We start from the raw sequence: 16355 nt of genomic DNA on the forward strand, positions 1-16355 counted from the left end.
AAGCATAACCTGAGTGCACTATTGAAACTTGTAGTGGACCTTATAAAGCTTTCAACAGTCAGTGTTTATATGGAATGCTCTCCTGTCATCTTCCTTTAAGAAAGATTCTTGGGAAAATTGCCTATTAAAGTTATGTGTAGATAGTTGAAATGTTCAAAATTATGCTCAAACTCTCCAGGAATTCATGACCATGTATGGTTATATGGAGAGATTATTGAAAAAGACATTTGCAAGAACTGGTAATGGAAACTGGCTAATCCCAGTGGGGTGCAGAAATTATCTGCTACTCACTGTGGCTTTTAGACTAACTTTATAAACTAGGATGTCATGGTGTTTGAATTCCTATCAGGTTGTAAAGATTTCTATCAGTGTGTTATTCTGTTTAATATCTCACTGTTGTTTATTCCGTTTTAGGGAACTTTCTACAATTCTTTTAAGTACAACAAGGAGAAAACATAAGCAAATAGTGGGTGTACAGAAGTAACAAAACCTAAATGTTTTATGCAGAAAAGATTCAACAAGTATCTCCCACCTACGAAGAACGAATCAGTACAATCTTGGATCAAACCACATGTTTCTTTAACAAAAAAATAATTGCATTATACTATTTGCTCTGATCTGATGATGTGGAAATAAAATATTGAAAGGAATGTCGTTATTGTTTTCTTTATTCTTTGGATTTTGCCTAGCTGAATGGATTTAGAAAAAACAATAAAAGCTTTTATTCACAAAGCCATCACTGCAGGATTAAAGAAACCTTATAGGCAAAACTTGTTGATATGAAATGATTAAGACCCAGAGTAATAACTCGGTTTCATACTCAGCATAAGGTTTTAGAAGTAGAGAAGGAAAATACAGCCACACAAATCCTGTTATTCTCATTGGACTATATGATTAAACTGCTGTGATAATACTGAAAAGGTACATGTGTGCTGTAGTACAGCTGCTTGGATGTGAATCAGGGGTCCAGTGCTTTCATTCTTCCTGGTGTTGAACAGCATTTTAGTTTGCCAAGAGTTCTTTTGAAGCTGGCGATGCTCATCATGGCCAGTGGGAGAATGGCACAATTGAACCGCATGTTAATGGAGGACAAATACTGCAAGTAATGCAGACTGATTAACAGGAAGTTTATTTGGCAAAGATATTTAAAACATTAATTTTGCCATGACCAGTAGGTTCCTATTAAATCACAAAACAGATTCAAGTCCCACTGAAATCAAGGGAATTTTTCCTGTTGACTTCAGTGACATAAAGATTTGGACCTCCATTGGATTTATCTTCCAATTTAAGATCATTTTTCTGATGATTACTAAATGTTCCCCAGTGTTGATACATTAAAATGTGTTGCCAATTCAAATAGCGTTGTCTTGTACTGTAAAAACTAAAATAAAATATTTGTTTTGGCATCTTTGTAAGTGGAATTTTTGTCATGTGTTTAGAACTCATTCTGCATTGCTAGCTGCACGTAGGAAATGTTCCCTGTTCTTCTAAAAACATTTGTAGTACATGTTTAAGCCATTAACTGTAACTTTATGGACTGGATTTAATGCTCAGTGGATTTTCACTACAGTACGGATCTAACTGTTAATTATTACCAATTGAAGACCTTCTGCACATCAGATTGTTGTTGCTTGTGAGACTATCGTTTTGTATTTAATGAAGAGATTGTCATTGATAATATGGTGTCAGAATTTTCAGTTGCTAGCCATGTGGTTTATTCCCTCTGTAACAGGAGAGCTTCTTGTGAGCTAATGCGAGCACCTTTTAGATTATTTCTTACTGAATTACTTCTTTTATTTGCTGAACATCTCTGCTCAAGATCATTTCATTTCTAGCAGTGTACTTGGTGATTCCTGTTAGTACCATGTTAGGTGTTGGTGTTCTTTGTGAACTAATTTATGAAGTGGATCCTTACACAAATGATGAAAAAAATTGGAAGGCAGCTTATTTCAGTAATCTATATTTGTATTCAGGACCATGATTTTCATCCCTAAGTGGTTCATGATGCATCGTGTCTTTTCTACTCATGTGCTTTGCTTTGGCTTTCCTACTTCCATCCTTATTCTATAGTCAGTCTGTTGGGGAGTTCGCTCTATTTGTACTTCAAATGTACACTCTTACTTGTTATACCTGTGTGACATCATTCCGTTGCTTTCCTTTCCTACAATATGTGTCCACTGTTTCAGCAACTTTCCTTTCACAGTCGCATAAACACTTCTGTTGCATGTGGCAGTCATGTCTGAGGTTGTAGAAACATTTTCTGTTCTCTTACTTCCCTTCCTGTCATTTTCTCAAACTGGCACTTCTGTTTAGGCTTCTCAGTTGATTTATTGTGCAATTTGTGTCTTATCTCTGCTTCCATTTCCTCTGATTTACCCATTAGCTTGTTAAACCTTAGAGACCATTAACATGCATCTCTGCTAATTCTCATCATTTTTTTAATGCTCTTGTATTTTTGTGTTTTACGTATATCTGTAAGATTAAAGCTTCATGTGGTGCTCATTCTCCTAGAGACTGTGAATTTGAATCTGAGGTCTTTGCATTTTACCTCTGCTGTATTGAGTGCCTCCTACTTAGGTTTAATACAGCAGGTTCAACTGACTTCCAGTTTTGCTCTAAACTCCCAGGGATGAAATTCACTTCTAACTTCACAAGTCTACAGTGCCAGCTTATGGTTTTCTACAGAACTGTTGAGATGTATAGAAACACCTGGTTTTCTATGTTGACTGTAAAAGGGGCCTTGATAACTGTTTTGGATGTCTGCATCTCTAGGTAGCTCTCTCTGCATTGTCTATGCCTAAGGTTAAGTGTCATGAACTGTGTACTGGGACTGGGACTAATTGTATATGTACATTGGGAATGAAAATGAACTGCTGGTTTGGTTGTGTTATATGGCAGTTAATTTTTTTTTCTTTCTCAAGTATTGTATTTTTAGGAAAAGGATTTATTTTTATGGGTCTCCCAACAGTAATTTTGAACACCCTGATGAAAGAAATGGAGTAGATAATGGCCAGACTGTTCTATTACTGAATATAGAACAAACACATTTAGTAATTTTGCTTATTTCTCACTTGGACCATGGAAGAAAGCTTTAATTATTAAGCTTAGTGGAAGGAAGAAGGCATATATTTATTGAGTTACAACTTTATTGTTGAATTAATAATATTGTTTTAATTTTAATGATTTATAGGAAGCCTGTTTACCTGTAAAACTCCAGCAATTGCAGATATTGTGATACTAGTAGATGGTTCTTGGAGTATTGGCAGATTCAATTTCAGGCTCGTTCGACTGTTCCTGGAAAACTTGGTTTCTGCTTTCAATGTGGGATCTGAAAAAACAAGAGTAGGTAAGGCGCCATCGTTTTCCCTAATATTTCTTAGCAGTGTAAAAATGTTACCAGTTCAGGAGAGTTAACAGCTTAATGCTACTTCTTTTGTGCAAGATTCATCCTCGTCTGGAACTAGCGCTTCTATCATAAGAGTAGTGCTGCTGCAATGTTTGTATTCCTCACAGTTTACTGTGATACTCAACATAGGTAAATGCTAATGCAATGTCAGTGGAAAAATAAAAACAGTGGGAACAGTCTTACTGACTTCAGTCAGCATTAGCTCAAATCCTTGCAGTTTAATTTTCAGAGGAAGAATGTGCCAGTGGATGGCTTTTCTTTTGGTTTAAACTGGCTCAAATGTTATATTTGTGATCCACTACTGTTCAAAAGTGTATTAAGTAAAACTTCTTTAAAAAAAAAAGTCTTGAACTGTTAATAAACTGAAGAAGATGTGTACTTGTTTGCTTCTCATTTACTTAGCACTTGAGCAAAAGACTTTGAAAGTTAACTGAGGAGTTGTCACCCAGAACAACTTCATACTGTTTTTTTGTTGTCAACCAATGCAGTTTTTCTAGTATAGTAGCAGAGCTACTTACAGTAAGCTTGCTGTAGTAAGGTATTGGTAATCAAGTACATAAAGTGTAGATACATCAAGAAAACCCACTCTGTTGTCCAGTGAATTACCTTAATTTCTGGTTCTTTAGGTCTTGCACAGTACAGTGGTGATCCCCGAATCGAATGGCATTTGAATGCCTATGGCACAAAGGATGCTGTTTTGGATGCAGTCCGTAATCTACCATATAAGGGAGGGAATACATTAACAGGTACAGTGTATGTTTTAGCTTTTTCCTTGTAATAAAATCATGTTCTGCTGCACAGACTAAGAAGTGTTAGTGCTTATTATGAAGGGTAAAAAGGATAGGGGTTTTGCAGCTTGCTAATGGCTTTATCCAGTGTCCCTTAAGTCTTTTCTAAGTGCTTGTCCATTGGCTTTACTGGATATCAGAGTAGGGTCTCATAAAACAAAGTGTACATGATCTCTCTGTGCTAGAAGTAAAATCTTTTACCTGCTAGGAAGAAAATGCAAAATCCATTCATAATGCTCATGCACAGAGCTTTATTCTGGAGAAGGAAAGAATGTTGTTTTAATATCTGACAACTGGCAGTACTAACTTTTCAAATGACCACCTGGGGCTTTTAGATTTCCATTGACCTTTGGGTAGTTAGAGCACTTAAGCCCCAGAGACACTTAGTGATGGATAAAGGGGGGATGTCTGACAGTCTCTGAATACAATTCCAGTGTCATCAAAGCAGCAGTTACTAATGTTGGCTGTCTTACCAGGAGAATGATATATCCAAAGACCCAGACATGGCTTTAAGTAAAGTGCTGTCTTCCTTTTTTTTTTTTTTTTTCTTCGAGTGGGTAGGGAAGGGGAGAAAGAATATGCAACAGCCTTTATTTTGGTAGAAGGAATGATTGCACAGGGACAAAGGGCAGAAGGACTCTACTGTGATTCTAGGAATGAAATTACTGTGTGGTAGGAAGTAGTAAATTATCATGATTATTTTATGTGGATGTTAGAAGAAAGTGAGTTAGGAACCTTTGCTGTGGGAGACTTAAGAGAGTTTTGAGATAGGAGCTCATTGTGACATGTCCTGGAGTTGTTCTTCTTTCCCTTTAAATAATTAGCATTTATTAAAATCAGATTCTCCCTAAGCTTAAATAAAGCTCTTCTTCAGCTTTTAAATCAGAAGGAACAAACAAACAAACAAAAGTTAAGATTGTCTGTATCATGGGGGTTTACTAAGCTATTCAGAACATGTGCTTTCATATAAGCAATGTAGGTAGGAGAGGGAACTTCCTGTTCTAGCTTGGTAGAGTAAGAAAAAAAAGATGATGCATTTGCAGGAGGATGAATTTAGGTTTCCATAACCAGTTTGAAGTACATTGATTGATCAACTGGCTATTAAAAATGAATGTCATCTTCTTTGTAGTTTGGGCTCCTTGTTGGAATTTAATCTTTCAGTAAATAAATTCTTCTTTTATACTTATTCTTCATCAAAAGGTTTCTCAATTTTTAAATTGAGTGAAAAAACAAACACTGTGATATTAGCAAAATTAATGGACATTTTCACCTCTTAAAGTCTTTAAAAATATTTTCTGTTTTAGGTCTTGCCTTAACTTACATTTTGGAAAACAGCTTTAAGCCAGAAGCAGGTGCAAGACCTGGAGTATCTAAAATTGGGATACTGATCACTGATGGGAAGTCCCAAGATGATGTTATCCCTCCTGCTAAAAACCTCCGAGATGCTGGCATTGAGCTGTTTGCTATTGGTGTGTATTCTGCCATATCCATATATTGTGTCCCATTATACCCTGGTGTATTTGTATCTGTTGCTCTCTAATTTAAAGAACTGTTCTTTTCTGTCTGTATCAAGGAAGTATCATTGTTAATTTATATATTTTAATACGTTCTCCAATTCATTACTGCTATAATTGGAATTTAGCAGTATATACGGATGCTACATTATCAAGAGACAGCTGAAAAGATGCCACTTGTGCTGGCAGAAATTGAAGTCTTGACAACAGAACAATCTGCAGTTGGTCATTAAAATGAATAGAACTGGATATTAATAAGTTTTTATTAACAATCCCTGGGTATACAAGATTTTTTCTTTTTCATTGCGAATATTTTCATTTTTCTTTCCGATAAAAGGTGTAAAGAATGCAGATATAAATGAACTCAAAGAGATTGCTTCTGAACCTGACAGCACACACGTCTACAACGTGGCTGACTTTAACTTCATGCATACCATTGTTGAAGGTCTTACCAGAACAGTGTGCTCACGAGTAGAGGAACAGGAAAAGGAAATCAAAGGTGAATAAGAAACAAAACGTAACATAACTTACGATGAACTTAGGGCTACAAGTCTAAGTTCTAGGCTGGCTTCTGGCTCTTAAGTCATGCTGTATATTCTGTTGCTTGCAAGAAGGTACATTGTCAGGGAAGTTATCTTCCTAGGTAGGTTTTATTCTTGCTTTGATATCTGTGATCTTTTGCTCTCTGTCTTTGATAGTGATAAATATTATGGTATTTGGTAGTACCAAAAAATACAAAAATTCATTCTGCTGTATTTCAAAGTGGTGAAATACAGATCTGGGGATAAATTAGTTTAACAGCTGCACATGGAATTGTTACATTTGTGCTGTGCTTTCCATCTCCTAACTTACTGTTTTTATTATCTCATAAGTTTTCAGAAGTTTCAACTATTTAGATTGCTTTGTCCCTTCCTGATGAAAACTTTTTTTTCTCTTTTTTAACACACAAAAAATATATTTCAGCACACAAGAAAAGATGATGGTGAAGAAAATTGTTCTTACATGAAAAAGTTTCTACTGACTACAGTTTTTTTTGCTTTTCTGAACAAAAGAAATGGCTATGCAAAATTGTTGCAATTTGCCAGAGAAACAGTTCTACGTGAGGAAATTCTTTATGAAAGGCTCCAGTGGATTTTGTTTGTATTCTTGGTTTCTGATTCCTTAATATCAGAGAAATGCTGAGTGATTTTTCAGTAAGCTGGAAATATATATCAGTAAGGAAGTCTGTCTTTCACAGATATTTCTACCTGTGCTATGAAGAAGTGTGTGTTAGTAAGGCTTCATTCCATCTTTTTGCTCTTTTATTCACCTGAAAACTGGAAGAAATACAGAACACTAGCTGTGTCTTGTAGAGGGAGTAGTCAGTTGAGAAACTGAGAGGGAGAGGATGAAAAAACCATAGAGAGATGAGACATCTTTGTGGAAAGGAATTATTGCCAGAGAAGATGACTGTTCACTGCATCTCTTCAGTTGGCTGACAGACAGCATATCAGATTCCATCCTCAGAGGAGCACAGGAGATCACAAGATCACATACATACTTCTATGTTTTTCATAACTGGGAAGAAAGCAACCTAGAACAAAAAAAAACAAACCCGAAAGAAGGGTTTTGATAAAGTGATGTGAGGAAGGACAGGAAGGCTTAGTTTTGTGTTTTGTCTTTTTCATTTAAAGGTTTATGAAAGACCGGGGAAGCTTAGTCCCAGTGAAACTCCATGTGCCGTACTCATTATGACTTATTTGTTTCCTTGAAAATAACCTAAGTGAGTGTGTAGTAGCCACACTACTGATGAGGAATGATCTTTAGAGCTTCAGCAAATACAACAAACCAAATAATCATTATGCAGAAGGGAATAAAAAAATTTTGTTGTCTCTAACCTAGGAACAATTGCTTCACTTGGGGCTCCTTCGGATTTGGTCACATCAGAGGTAACAGCTAGAGGATTCCGGGTTAGCTGGACCCATGCACCAGGCAAAGTGGAAAAATACAGGGTTGTGTACTATCCCACTCGAGGAGGACCACCGGAAGAGGTAACAGGAGGAAAAGCTTCCCAGAAATTTTTAATGCAACAGCAGCAAGTAACCAGACAGGAGATCCATGGTCTTATTTTAAATCTACCCTGAAATTCCTTGTGTGGTCTCTGAAGCCCACTACAGAAAGGAGATTGATCACACTGGATGGTGACGAAGGTTAGGTAGTAACTAGGCTGCTTTTCTGTCTACAGTGTAAAGTAAAGGAGTAAAGTGTAAAAATAAGCACTTTCAGGGGATGGGGTAAAATCTCCACATTTTTCTTACACGTAGTTACTTAAACCAGTTCTGTAGTTTCCTCCTGCACCCATCTGTTTACAAGAACAGAAGAGGTAGGAGTTGATGGCAAGGCAGATTTTCAGTTCTAAGAAAATAATTATTCATAAAAGAAGATGATATGTGTGTACATTTTGGGACATTTACAATTTGTCATGCAAAATTTGGAGAGAGGTGATTATTTGAGTAGGACTTGAGCATTTTGGAGACAGGGAAAAATGCAGTGGAACAAGTTTCTCGCTTTATCTGACAGCTTATAAAATTGAGCGGAATGGCAAAGAGCAAAGGGATTGAACTAAGATTATATTTTGTCTCCTTTTTTCCTTTTTACTAGAAATGCCAATGTAAAAATTGCCTGAAAGAGGAATTGATTGATTTGAGGATAATATGGTTAGTTTGCTTAATGCATATTTAGTGAAATTTTCTTTTAAACAGGTTGTGGTAGATGGAAGCGTATCAACAGCAGTTCTGAAAAACCTGATGTCTTTAACTGAATACCAGATAGCTGTATTTGCCATATACTCAAATGCTGCTAGTGAGGGCCTCCGTGGAACAGAAACTACACGTAAGTATCTTTAGCATCTTTGTTGCAGATTTAACTGTCTGCATTTTATCAAACTGTGTGTTAGTCTTTTTGAGAAAGAAATACAGAAGGGAGTCTTTTTCAATTTAGCTTATTTTAGTGCATTTGCTTTAACTTAATTTTAGTTTGAATTAATTCTGGGCTAAGTTCCTAATTCCAAATTCTCTGTGAATATTTAAACACTGAGAAAGTTTTTATCTCTGGGATGAACTTTGAAGTCGATTGTATTGAACCCTAAATTGGAACATTCCTATGTGTTGAGTGTGGAGACAAACTTTATGAAGTAGGTTTGTAGCTGAAGATGATCTTGTGAGGGGAGGATTAGGTGGGACCAGAAATACCTGCATGTGATTTCCAAAGATTTTCAAAGATTTCTGTACGTTTCTTCATCAATGATTCAATTATTTTCTGTCTGTAAAATGGTGATTTGGGATATTGTAAGACAATACATTTACAGTTTTGGGTATTTGTATACAAAATGCAGTTACTTTTTTTAGAAAATATTACAGATACTAGGAAGGGAAGTAAAGAGGAACTTTAGAGTTCAGACTAGGAGACTGGAAGTCCATATGTGGACTTATGTCCATATGGGATGTATTAATAGATGATACCTGCTGGAAGATCAGCACAGGGCTAAAGCAATCTACAAGACTTCTAGAGTGCTTTGACAACAACTTCCTGACACAATTGGTCAAGATGCCAGCGAGTGAAGGTGCTCTGCTGTAGCTGGTACTTAGAAACAAGGAAGAATTGATGTGGGGAGGAGGACGTTAAAGTCACAGGTAGCCTTGACTGTAATGATCATGAGATGGTAGAATTCAGGATTCTAAGAGGAGGGAGGAGTTTAAAAAGGAGGACCACAATTCTGGATTTCAGGATAGCAGTCTTTAGTGTCTTCAGAGATGTGCTGGAAAGAAGCTGAAGGGATATGACCCTGGAGAGAAGAGGGATCCAGACGAGCAGCTTGATACCCAAAGATCGCATCCTACAAGGTCAAGAAAGGTCCCTACTAACAAGTAGGTAATCAACCAAAGGTGACTGGAGACCAGCATGGATAATCAAGAAACTCTTAACAGAGCTCAGACATAAAAGAAAGTTTATAAGAGATGGAAGAATAGGCAGATGACACAGAAATACAGAGTTGCTGTCTGATCTTGCAGGGATAAGTGTAGGAAAGCCGGGGCCATCTTGGAGATGAATCTGGCAAGCGATGTGAAGAGGAAAACAAATTTAGCCTTATGTAGTTCACCAAAGGAAGTGCAAAGTCCTACCCTGGGGAGCAACAACCCCATGTGTCAGTACACGCGGAGGGATGACCAGCTGGAAGGCAGTTCTTCAGAGAAGGACCTGGGGTCATGGTAAACAACAAATTGACTGTGAATCAGCAAAGCACCCTTGTCACAAAGAAGACCAGAGCCTTCTGGATCATGATTGAAAATGAATCATTTTCATTAGAACATGATTGTCAGCAGGTTGGGGGAGGTCATTCTTGCCCTCTGCTCAGCACTGAGGAGACCATAGCTGGATGCTGGGTCTTGTGCTGTGTTCCCCAGTGCAAGAAACATGTGGACTTACTGTAGTGACTCCAGTGAAAGTCCACAATGATTAAGGGATAGGCACATCTTTTGTAGGAGAAGAGTCTGACACAGCTGGACTGTTCAGTTTGGGAAGAGAAGGCCCGGGTGATCTCACCAATTATGTCAAAATCCCTGATGCAAGGGAATGAAGAAGAGTGAGCCAGATGCTTCTCAGTGATGCCCACTAATAGGACAAGAACCAATAAGCACAAATTAAAAACTCATGAAATTAAATTTGAACAGGAGGATATACAGTTTTATTGTGGTGGTGGTCAAACAGTGGAATAGGTTGTCCAGAGAGGTTGTGGAGTCTGCATCTCTGGAGATATTTAAAACCCAGCTAGAAAAGGTTCTGAGCAACCTGCTTTAGCTCACTCTGACTGAACAGGAAAGTTAGTTAGACCAGATGATCTCCAGAGGTGACTTTCATACTAAATGGTTATTTGATTCTGTGTCAGTGCAGATCTTCGCGATCTGAAAATAAAACATAATAATATAAAATTATTTGAGGCTTCTCAATTGGTCTCAGTCTCCCAAAATGTCATCTCCAGCCATATTACACCCCACAACACAATGTTAGGACCTGTTTAATTTATTGAGGCAGAGGGAGCAGTCACATACTGAGCCAACAGGATTGTTTTGTACTGCACCTGGAATTCCTTTGAAGTCACCCAGTCAAGTTCTGACGGAGCCCAGTCCTGCTGACTTTCTGAGATGTGATCAAATCACACCCCAGGGTCATGCAGCATCAAGCTATTTATACATCTGTCTTTGATAGTGTGTTGGAAGTAATAGTCTGACATGTGCAAGTATTAATCACTCCACATGCTAAAATATCTGCAATTTTGAAGTATTTTTTACTATCCTAATGGAGAATTATGGAAAATTGTACTTTGTATTCCTGCCTTTGTGTGAGATACTGACAGATGAAAGTAGTCACCAATTGCATTTGTGTTCATATAGAACACTGAAAATGGTTTACAGGTATCTAAACAGATGTATGTATATGCATAATGTACAGATAATTAGAATGTTTTGTGACTTTAATGGTTGCTTCTAACTTGAAATAAATATAAAATCCATTCACGTTTTAATTTTGCTGCAAAGATATATTTTACCTGGTTTAGTTTATTCTAGTAACATGGATAAATTAAACTGACTAAAAACAACTGGAATAAACTAAACCAGCATTATCTACTAGATATTCAGATTTGAGATTCTGAACTCCTCAGCTGAAAATTCCAGTAGAAAATATCATGTTTTATTTCCAGTCACCTCTTCATTAATCTATTATTATCTAGATATATTATCTAATATATCTATTTCCAGGATATCTTCCAGTTCCTGTTGAGAGATAAAATACAAGTCACAAGTTAGGAAATATTTTTCTTATGGATTTTTAGAATCAAAATAAGGAAAAGGACAGGTGATGGATACTCTCTCTCTGATTCTGGGGCTGTTTGGGTAGGAATGAGACACTGTGGAACCAAGTGCCTTCAGGATATCTCAACATGTAGTTTCTTACTGTATCAGAGATCTGAATGGAGCTCTGAGCAAAGAGTCTGAAGTACACTTGAAAATATTCATGGGCAGTTTCTCCCTGTAATGAGAGGAGTTGTGGGAATTCATAGGAATATAAATCAACACAAGAACAAGGATTTAAATAGGATGGAGGTAGGTTATTAAAGGTTTGGAAGTGTAGATGGGTAACCTGGAAGTAGAAACCTAAAGAGAGGTGTAGGTTGAAGTTCTGCCACCACTTACAGACTGAGTGAACGGCCTCAGTGAACAAGAGGCTAGCTTGGTGTTGTACATGGGGAGTTAAGAGCTCTGTTAGAGCTTGTTGAACACAGTATAAGGGATAAACTATTTCTTGGAGAAATCAGTTAGACAGGGTGCAGTTTTTGTTTGGACAAGGAGATTAGTGAAGCTCTGTGATTGTAGTTAGAATTTGTTGCTGAATCTTTGTTTGCAGATCAGATTCTTCAGAAGTATACAAAGAAGAGCTTAATAGCAGCTTAACATCCAGCTTATTATGGTCTCTCTTAGTTCCTAATATTAAAGGCTTGATATCAGTTAGCAATAGCCCTCTGTTTTTTTCAGACCCTTTCAGTCATTTTAGGGACTTAGAAGTTCCAAAAGAGAAGTCAAAGTTCCCTCATATCTCTCCAGTGACTGGATATTTTGGTGGGATCTGTAAATGGTGTAACAGCAGTTACACAGGATGTTATTTTGTGAGAGGAAGAAAGTGAGGACAAAAGGGAAGTGCAAAATGCAACTCTAAAGAGTTACAGAAATGCAAATAAATATTCAGGAACCCAGATTGGTGTTATGTTCTGTATCAGCGCCTTAAATTCACAAGTAAACCTCCTAATATTGGTTGAATTTCACTCAACCTGCTCTCACTTGCCAGGTTATTATTCACCATGATTTGTAATGGATGATCTTGCCCACATTTGCATTATCCCACTGACACAGGCCTGGGAGCCAGTTTGGACAGTCCAGGCCTTAAACATGCAACAGTTTATAGTCTAAATATTTTGACATGTGCAATGTGCCCATCCCGGATTTTCTCCAGGGTTTTGTACCTCGTGGCTGTCACACCCATGCTCTGGCTTGGGAACTATTCCTAGGAAGAGCCATCCCTTAAAAATGCTACTGATTCCTAATAGCAACTCTGTATATTCTTCAACAGTGATTGGTAATCCTCCTTCAGATCAGGGAGAAGGAAGGGTGAGATCAGAACAGAGCAATTTGTGCAATTTGGTGCTCAAAGAACAGCAGTCCTCCTACTGGAAGTATTCAGAGCCATTTAGGACAAATAACTGAAATGCTTTCTAAGGCATATCTCTTCCCTGGCGTTAGAATTGGTTTAGGTCATAATTTCCTTGTTTGTCTAGTTCTGCGATCTCTTATGTACCGATCATCTCTTTATAGTTGTAGCATACAGACAGTACTTCCATGCGTGGAGATAGCTGTATTCCTTTGTGTTTCCTGGGGTAAAATAAACTCTGAATAATAGCTGGTTGTTCAAGTGAGACAACTGAATTGACTCTCTCTTGTTCCACTGTAGTCGCCTTGCCAATGGCATCGGATCTGCAGTTGTACGATGTGTCGCAGAGCAGCATGAGAGTGAAGTGGAACGGAGTAGCGGGTGCCACAGGTTACATGATCCTATATGCTCCCCTCACAGAAGGATTGGCAGCAGATGAGAAAGAGGTGATGTATTGTGCTTTCATTTGTATAGCAGTTATTAAAAAAATCAGTCTTTCAAAGAATAAACTAGTGTCCTTTAACCTCCAACTTGATAGGCAAATACTTGGCAGTTTTTTTCCATGACTACATCAAGTACTGTATATGTTACAGACTATGAATAAAGTGCAAGTGCCAGTTGGTTATTTTTATATGTCGTTGTCATAAAAATGCAACAACTTCAACTGAATTTAAGTGACCCTTTTGAAATTATGTATGAGATGATACTGTAATCATTGTATAAGACTAACACTCAAAGGAAGAAAGAAAATAAAGTAAAACTAAGATATTTTCTAAGTGTGCTATCTGAAGAATATGAACTTTAGCCTTTGTTCTCATCAGGGCCTTTAAATGTAAATACCATTTGTAGGTCTGACCTTCATTGTTTTTTTCTTTTAGTTCTGTTCAGCCTTTACTTTTAAATTTAAAAATAATGCCTTCCATCAAAAGTGATTTTAGAACACATTATTTAGAAGAAAAAGAAGGTGGGACAGGGCAAAGTCTAGTCTTTTGTCACTAAAATAGTAAAACCAATAGACTTTTCTAAAGTTGCTAGCATAGTTCCAACGGAACTTCTGATCTAGGATTTTAAAGTTTTTATGCTCAAGTTTCTGTATGTATAATTAAGGTTATGTACAACATCTGCGTTCAAGCAAAAACACTCAAAAGCATGCAGGGGCATGTGAGCTTTCAGTGCAGGAAGCTACTGAAAGCTGGTATAGACTTGTGCTGTCTGATAAATGAGTGGCTGTGAGCACTGTATTCTGTTAAAAATGGGGCCTCCCTGAGAACTAGGTGGTTCAGGAGGCCTAAGCTTTACCTTAAAGAAATAAATATAGTCAGTCCATATGGCCCTCTGTGAAAGGTGGAGAAGGAAAATGATGCACACCTCAAACAGCAACAAATCTGAGCCTCAGTGGGAATGGAAATCAGCTCCTCCAGTGATTTCATGTGATTTTCAGACCTGTGACCGAAGATGAAACAAAAGTAGCTGGAAATGAAAAGGCCTTAGTTCTGGAGAACTAGCAATTTCGTTATTGCTAGTATGAGTAGTGACTTTTAAAGCCCTCTTACCTATGTGTTTGGCTTTTTGACAATTTTGATGTTTCAATTATTGTGCAATATCCCCAAATCTTGAGCAAAGTACTGCAGACACAGTATCAGACAAACGCTCAGCAGAGCATTTGATCACATATCTAATTTCAAGTGTGTAATTAGTATTCTTCCCTATTATGAACTGTTTCAGAAATAATGTGTCTTTTTTTCATGGGGTTTTTAGATAAAAATTGGGGAGGCCTCAACAGATCTTGAACTGGATGGACTGTTGCCAAATACAGAATATACAGTCACAGTTTATGCCATGTTCGGAGAAGAAGCCAGTGATCCCCTTACAGGACAAGAAACTACATGTAGGTAGCACATATCTATATATCTATCAGTTCAGTGTTAATAGACCTTCCAAACAGTCTCTGAACATATTAGACCAGGCATTTGATTTTAAAATCTGATTTGAATAGTCCATTGGGCTCTTAACTGTACTTCAATTTCTCTGAGTGAATGCTTAATTTACAGAGGCTGAGGATTTCTACAAAACAGCTTGTTTTTGCAACAGGATTGTGAACTTGTCTCTCTTGTTGGTAGTGGTACTACGGTTGCCCATGCTGATCTTGGTGGAATTACTGACAGTTTTCCAAACTTGCCGATGGTGATTGAAGGTCATCACATAGTTCTAAATTGATTGGCTCTAAATTGAGATTGCTCTGTTTAGCCTCCTGTAGCTAGAGAACCAGGTGTGTGGGGGAGCCTGCTCAGAAGGAGAAAGTCATTGCTCTGGCTCAGTAGTAGTACAGACAGAAAAGAAGCAAAGACAAGATTTCTGTCCAACCCCTGCTGCCCAACATCTGGTTAAGAAAGGGTTGGAAAGTGCCTGTGCGTTCATGATAGATGATGTGTTTTTAATAAGCAGCAAGAATTTTGCCAGCTAAATTCTGTCCCCTGCAGTCTGTACACAACCCTTTATGTCAACTCCCTAAAAAACCTCAGCATTTGGAAGACAAAGGATTTGAAAATAAGTGATTGTGCTGCTGCTGGGCTATTTCTAGGACTGCACTCAGTGACATCTGTGTTGCTCCCAGCAGTGGAGTGAGTGCATCCTCTTGTTTTGTACTCCTGGCATGAGTGACTTGGGCAATGTGAAAGTGACTTGCATTTAATAGGTGAGAGAAGTTCGAGCATGTGAATGCTAAGAAAAGGAAAGCCCGGAGCAATTGCTTGTAAGGTCAGCAAGCAATCGGGGAAGGAGCTCTAGGAATGGTGTTTGCCAGGTCTTCTCTAGTAGGTCATTTGTAGACAGACAAGTGTCAATAGTGAATTACTGCAACCTGGGCATGTTTGTGGACTTGAAATGAGTGTAGAGGATTCCCTGCTGGAAGATCGAATTTTTGACTCTGTCCCTTTCTCCCTCTCTTTGTGTCGCACTCCTTGTCTCACACACGCCTCCATGCCTGCACCCCCCACTCTGGCTTTTGGTTGATATCTGCCCAATATCTGGTTTTCATTTCTCCTAAACAGTAGTTTATGTAGTTTATGACTGTGCCAGCCTGAATTCACTTCATACCATATGATCTTGGAGACTGCACAACACTAAACCTGACTAACACATTGGATGGAAGATCACATACAAATTCCAGATACTTTGGCACAAACTGAGGTTTCCTGGCCACTGTCTGATCACAGAAGCTAGTAACATATATTGGTCAACCCATCATATTACTGCTGCTACCAGACCAGAATAAAAAAGAAACCCTAACTACTCTGCAATCTTCATTTATTTTTAGACTGACACAATGCAACCATCTCTGGTCTTTAGCACTGTAATATGAAAAAAGATTGATTCTTTCATATACAGCTATTCAATTAAGCTCTCTGC

General features: G+C 37.8%; 1 protein-coding gene across 1 annotated transcript in view; it reads left to right on the forward strand.

Annotated features, from left to right (window-relative positions):
• COL14A1 (collagen type XIV alpha 1 chain) overlaps positions 1–16355 on the forward strand; it is a 117526-nt gene that overhangs the window by 32322 nt on the left and 68849 nt on the right. The window contains exons 6-13 of the mRNA XM_039382184.1: positions 3191–3346; positions 4033–4152; positions 5499–5663; positions 6046–6207; positions 7590–7738; positions 8450–8579; positions 13248–13393; positions 14706–14835. Coding sequence (XP_039238118.1) covers positions 3191–3346; positions 4033–4152; positions 5499–5663; positions 6046–6207; positions 7590–7738; positions 8450–8579; positions 13248–13393; positions 14706–14835 — 1158 coding nt within the window. The remainder of the gene's footprint in view (positions 1–3190; positions 3347–4032; positions 4153–5498; positions 5664–6045; positions 6208–7589; positions 7739–8449; positions 8580–13247; positions 13394–14705; positions 14836–16355) is intronic.

Source organism: Pipra filicauda, unplaced genomic scaffold (assembly GCF_003945595.2).
Source record: "Pipra filicauda isolate LSUMZ 115617 unplaced genomic scaffold, ASM394559v2 scaffold25_size4600443_pilon, whole genome shotgun sequence".
Lineage (NCBI taxonomy): Eukaryota > Metazoa > Chordata > Aves > Passeriformes > Pipridae > Pipra > Pipra filicauda.